Raw genomic sequence first — 6,374 nt, 5'->3', positions numbered from 1 at the left:
TTTAGATCGACTAAGGTGACCTGAATATTTGTGGGAAGTGAGCTCAATTTGGACGCTCCAGCCCATTGACTAAGGAGCATATCTGCTTGTGCAAGAGGACTATGGAACTGCAGGGTGTGTGTTTGTCTGCCTGAAATTCGATTAATTTTTTTCCAGACCTCCGACATTGAGGTGTTATTGTTAATGCTTTGTAGGAACTGTTCAAAGTGTTCATTTCTGAAATGAGTTTTTAATTCCTGTAGGTTTTTGTTAGTCTTAAGAAATTTAATAAGGTTGTCACGGGTATTATCCTGCTTGTAGATATCAAAAAGCTTCTGAACTCGCTTTTGTTCCCTTAATAATGTAGGGTCACCGACCCACTTAGGTTGTTTGGAACGTTGTGAGTTGTTCTTGGAGGTTTTCTTTGGACAGACCCAAGTGTTGTAGTAATCAGTGACCACTGTTGTCATGTCCATGGAAAATTTATCAACACTTGTTACTGTGTAATCATTGTACCAGTCATAGATACATGATTTAAAGTAATGCTCAAGGTAAGGGGGGATAGAAATTTTGACCCTATTTGTTTTTGTAGTCTGAGTATTATCAACAGCGTATCTCGTTACTATTGCAAAGTGGTCACTGATCAGTTCTGTTGCAAGCATGCTTCTGATGTTTCCATGCACAAGATGCCTTCCTATTACATAATCTAGCCTGCTCCCCGCCACGTGAGTTTGCCTGTCTATCATATACTGTTATAGATCTGTTGTTCACAAAATGTCGGAACTCTTCGCCATTTTCATTGCATTGACTATCTCCAAATATATGATGTCTAGCATTAAAATCTCCCATGCATATTGTGCCGTGATTCTGAAAGTTGGGCAGTGAATCAGTCTGAAACTTTCTACACCTTGCGTATACATTGTACAGAGAGAAAAACCCAGAGGCTGTTCGAATATGTAAATGCTGATACTGCACATTGTCATTAGATTTCTGCACCAACTTATGCGGTATGGTGTCACTGACATAAGTCAATAGGCCTGTCATTCCTGTGTTCGTATAGAAATGGTAGCCTCTAATTCTAGGGGCGGTTTTTATTTTAGTGGCTGATGTGAAGGGCTCTTGTAAACAGATAACGTGAACATTATTGTTATGAATATAGTAAAGCAAGTCATTAATTCTACGGTTGACACCACGTATATTCCATGAAAGAAAAGTAATTGTTTTCTTGTCCCCAATCACACCCTATGTTTAACTGATTGGTCAAATTTCTGTTTGCTGAAACTCTTTAGTCTGTGTTGCATCATCTTTATTTATCTGTTTGCGCTCGTTCCATGTATTGATACTATACGCATAATCCGTACCTGATAGCATTTTCTGAGTGATGTCCCACAGTTCGGCTATTTCCTTCGCATCTTCGTCAGCGTCATTTTTACGGACACTGTCGTCACTGTTTTCAGGTGGCCCGTCGTGCGTAATAATATCAGAGACCTCATTCGTATTTTCAACATCACTAACATCATCAGAACGCACATTTTCCCTGTCTACACGCTCACCTTTGTCATGCGTAATAATAATATCCGAGTATTTTCATCATCACTAACATCATCAGAACACACATTTTCCATGTCTACACGATCACTTTTGTTTTCCATTATCATTTTTTTCATTTCAGCAATCTCGTGCCTGATACTTCTTATTTCCTCGGCCGTATCCATGTATTTTTCACCAATGGTTTCTCCTATGGCACTGTTTCCTAGGATGGGGAATCCCCCTGGCAGTTGCGGGAATTCCTGTGGGTTGGTCCTGGGTGGGTGGGTGTGGCTGGGCTGGGCATCGCCACTCCACGGTCGATGGGTACGGTCGGGGCAGGTGGGGGGGGGGGTGCTCGTGGCGGTTTGTGGGGGCAGTTACGGTGCCAGGCCGTTACACCTTCCGCTCTGCACCTAACGCACCTCTTCACGATGATGGCGGCGTCTTCGTTGTCGTTGTCCTTTCCGTCGTTTCTTGCAGGGCAGTCCTTTGCCTGGTGAGCTTCTGCACAGATAGCACACGCTGTTTCCTTCCTGCAATATTTAGCTACGTGGCCATAACCTTGGCACTTGTAGCAGACCATAACCTATGAGCACCACGGTCGAATGGAACTCGGCTCTATGTATCTTCCAAAGAATTGGTACTCTTTAGGTGGCGGCTGTTCACCGCTCCATACAATGATGGGCCTGTTCAAGGGCTGTCCATCCTTATAGATCCTCCGGCCTTTAAAAACACCCGGGAGATGCAGTGCTTCCTCAGCGGCCGCCTCCTTCGGAAACCTGGTTACCAGGTATTGCCCGTATTTTTTCTTTTTAGGCTGAAAGTCGTATTTGTTCTGCAGAGAGATCCCCGCAAAAGTGCCATTGCCATCAGGGCCACATATTGTTGTTCTCGTCGTAACCTTGAGGATATCCATCTCCCCTGCACCATGTCTAGCGGGCCTTCCTCTTGGAGGGGCGGCAGCTGGCTGACCTCCCTCATCCACCTTATTTTATCGACGGAAGTCGTGTCCTCAGGAAAGGCCAGTCTAATGTACCTCTCCCGGGGGGCAATGGGTTCGAGCTTGGGTCGTCTCGTTTGCTTTCTCGGTCAGGTTGCTGGTGTCATTCGGCATGGTTTTCACTTCCTTCTGGTCTGAACGAGTTGGAATTCCTCGTTATCAGCATCAGGGTCGGCAGTCAATCCACATCGTTCATATCCCTATGTTCGGTGGAATCAATCCCTCCCATAGAGTGGAGGGTTGAGGGGGTGGTAGTTGGCACTGGCACTGGGGGGGCATCGAGCACGTCCCCACCCTCATCCATGGTAGGACAGTGAGGTTGTCCCGTCCGCTTCTTAGTTGATTTATTCCCTGCGGTCGGGCGCGGGGAGGGTGCGATCGCCAGGTCAAGTGCTGTCACACATACATTCACCAGGTCTCGCCAACGGTCGTTGGTACAGCACCCTGTTACCTTACCACCACACTCAGTATTCGTAATTTTTACTAAGCACTGGTTTTTCTAGTCCCTGACCATAATATCCGACACAGTTTGGTGTATGTACACACACACACACACCACGCACACTCTGGGTATAAGGACAACCCAAGTAAGGGGGTTTATCCCCATAAAATCGTCCAGAACACAAGAGGAATCCTGATGACGTCCTGCTTTGGTGTTACTAGGCTTACAACTGACCTGGTTTTGTTAAAGAAAACAGGCGCGTCGGTCCGTAGACTTTCAACAATGGCGGGAACGTCCGTAGAGTTTCCTTAGCTGATTTTAATCGTATTTTTGTGCTTGTTTACTTCGTTCGTCGGACAATGTTTGGCTCGGGTTTTCGAAAAATCGACATTTTTACGTTTCATAAATCACTTTCTTTGATTTCTGCAGGTTCCTATTGACATCCAGTGCTATCCAGTACCCCCCCACCCCTTCAACCCCCGGTTCCCCACGCATCCCCCAAGATCGTTGGGTAGAGGAAAGATTTTGGAACTTAGTCTCTGGGAGGGTGCGTCGCTCTTGGTAACAATTACCTAAAATTACAAAATACTATAGATCTGATTATTGAACAATAACAAAGAAATCATTTGAGAACAAATTGGAAAACCATGGTAAATAGAATATCTTCTTCACAGCTAGTGGCTGACACATTGCACTTGGATACCATTCAGATGTTCCTCTGTTATTATTGAGGATTTAAAACCCATTCAAGGAGTAAGTGTTATTGAAGTTTGTAATAGAATAATGCTATCTCTGCTAAAATATGGGTTTCATAAAAATAATATAATGTATAAATATAAAACTACTCAGACTGTATATAATGGCATGAATATACATAATTTGTTTTTGTCAAAAGTAGTTTTTGTTCCTAGTTATATTGAATCTTTTATTGATTTTACCATTCCTAAAATAAAACGATTGAATTTTTTTTAGGAATGGGTTTTTTGTTCTCCTGTTTTTGTTGTGTTTACTTCATGAGAAGTCCTTGGAGAGATCCACCAGATTGTGAAACAGATGCCATCCTTAGGAATCCTCTGAACTGATACAATGAAGATATGAAGAAAATTGAGAAAAGTCTGTACAGACAAAGGATTCAAGAAAGAAGACATAAGAGAAGGACAGTCTGTACTACACACCTTATTGGAGAAGTCGACATCTGTGTCAATTAAGGGCAGTGGGGGGGGGGGGAAGGTAAAGTGGTGAAATTTAAGGAAGTTGGAGATTGGATAAGTAGGGGGCGAAAACCCCTAGCATAGTAGATATATAGTACATTTATTTTGGTGTTATAATAAACTTGTCAAGGAAAACTAACGCAGGAGATTAACAGCGGTGGCGCATATATTGGGATTCTGGAGGTTACAAGAAAAATACTTGTTTATCACCAAGCCGGATCGTATATTTGTCATACTACAAACTAGTGCACAGTTGGCTCGAAGCTCTCGGGGTACAACCTCTTGTTACTCTTGGTCGGCATGTTTTTCCAAAATTCATGGATCTGGAAAATATGATGCAGATAATGATTCCATTCTGGAGGGACAAAAGAATACTGAACTACTACTTCCTGTGGCGTTTTTGTGTATCTGTGGGTAGGCAGTTGGGGGGGGGGGTGCAATTGAGAATGGGGGTCACTGGGTAGAAAGAGGTATTCAGATGCCACAAAGGGGTATTACGGCATATTCTAAGACCATGTTAGTCTTTGATGTACTTGTATCAAGTAATACAATATACGCAGAAATTAAGTGCATTATAAATATAAAGCACGGGAATTACATCAACAACTGGGTACGTGCACCCCCCCCCCTGTGTTCCCTCCACATAATACAAATCATACAACATAACCTTTAATCTTGTTACATTCAATGAAAAATGACAGCAACAGTATTTAGAATACAATACCCTGGAATCTTGGGATGTTTTCATGAAAGGCGAGGAAGTGATTGCCAAGTATGCGTTGTTCGATGACAACGTCGGTGCCCACTTGAAACCAAGAGACCGGTCTGGCGTTGGGTGCCTTTGGGAGAGGAGAGAATTCGTGAAAGTTTAGGAGGAATGTGGAACACTCGTGTTGAATAAACGTGACGGATAATTTATGTTGCTTATTAAGTCTAGATATGCAAGTACTATATCAATAATCGACCACAGGGGCAGTTTACTCAGCATCCAAAAGGTAGTAATAATATAAACGGTACATTCCTGATATCGAATTCTCGAATTCAAGGTCTATCGTAACATTTACATAATGGAGAATGGGTGTGCCTTACCCAGTGGTAGCAAAGTTGGTCCAGATTTCCACCATGATACGGCTGACGAAGATATCCTCGTCTCGCTGTAAAGTCTTGTTATATTCTGTGTTGAACAAGTACTGCACGTCATCACCATGACCAATATCTGAATCGGGAAAATAAGTTATAAAAGCTTAGGAGATAATCAGAAGTGATTAAGCCAGTGTATTTTAACGCCAATGACTAGCATTTATACACGTTACTGTTGCTTTATCTCCATCGTTAAAGATACGTCACCCCTAAACTCATTTGGCAGATTTTACTTAGTTTTTCACCCAGTCTGGAAGAATCGGAAAATAGGTAGAGGCGAATTTATATTCTCCACGTTGCTGCAACTTGTAGGTGAATACTTGTTGAGGAGACGTTCTGAGGTGTTGTCCAACTGCGTCCATGTGACACATGAAAATATTTACTCTAGGGTTTCGTAATAGGACTCAAATTCCATTAATGTATTTACTCGAAAGAAACTTTGAAAAGCATTATTCTGGCCACTTCTCTTACGCGATACAGCTGGAAATTGGTTTTATCCCTCCTCCCCATATACTAATACTGAATATCCTCCTTATATCTCTCCGTGCTATAATGAACTCCATTATCTATATTCTTACACTCATTATAACACTTTCTTTACCCTGATAATAGGATCCCGCTTCTCCTGTCAGTTCAGTGTGCCCAAGGTAGTGGTGGAAGGCTCGACATGCCAAGTAATCAGGGTCATCTTCCCAAGCCTCGAAATTCAGGGAAATTGGACCAAGCACAGAAAAATTCTGAACCAGGTTGTCTGCTACGGCTTTGTACAAGGTGGATACTGGTCAAAGGAAGGAACAGCTAGTTAGTCATATCTATGTTGGATTGGGTTTAGTTAGGACACAGGTAATGATAAGAGCAGATCCTTGGTGCGGTTGTAATCGATGTCAAGAAAGCCTCATGTATTTCAATATCTCCTTCAGATTTAAGAGTGTGGAATGGGAAGCCGGGTATATGGATCCCTCCATTCCTTTTTGTGTTAATAGGCTGTGCAATTTAGTTTTGATAAGTAACGGTATTTAAACGATTTCCGTTATAATATATAATCATACTTAGAATCCTTTCTTGTTGGTCA

At 42.5% G+C, this 6,374-nt stretch overlaps 1 protein-coding gene across 1 annotated transcript in view; it reads right to left on the bottom strand.

Moving 5' to 3' along the window:
- Window positions 1-4,196: 4,196 nt before the first annotated feature.
- LOC119579750 (carboxylesterase 4A-like) overlaps window positions 4,197-6,374 on the bottom strand; it is a 2,610-nt gene continuing 432 nt past the window's right edge. Inside the window, exons 2-6 of the mRNA XM_037927649.1 lie at window positions 5,881-6,080; window positions 5,603-5,654; window positions 5,252-5,405; window positions 4,887-5,001; window positions 4,197-4,485 (exon numbers count right to left, since the gene is read on the bottom strand). Of these exons, the coding sequence (XP_037783577.1) occupies window positions 4,405-4,485; window positions 4,887-5,001; window positions 5,252-5,405; window positions 5,603-5,654; window positions 5,881-6,080 (602 nt within the window). The 3' untranslated portion in view covers window positions 4,197-4,404. The remainder of the gene's footprint in view (window positions 4,486-4,886; window positions 5,002-5,251; window positions 5,406-5,602; window positions 5,655-5,880; window positions 6,081-6,374) is intronic.

The sequence above is a fragment of the Penaeus monodon genome, chromosome 12 (assembly GCF_015228065.2).
Source record: "Penaeus monodon isolate SGIC_2016 chromosome 12, NSTDA_Pmon_1, whole genome shotgun sequence".
Classification (NCBI taxonomy): domain Eukaryota; kingdom Metazoa; phylum Arthropoda; class Malacostraca; order Decapoda; family Penaeidae; genus Penaeus; species Penaeus monodon.
Note: the sequence above shows the minus strand (reverse complement) of the source record. Positions and strands in the feature narration are given on the sequence as shown.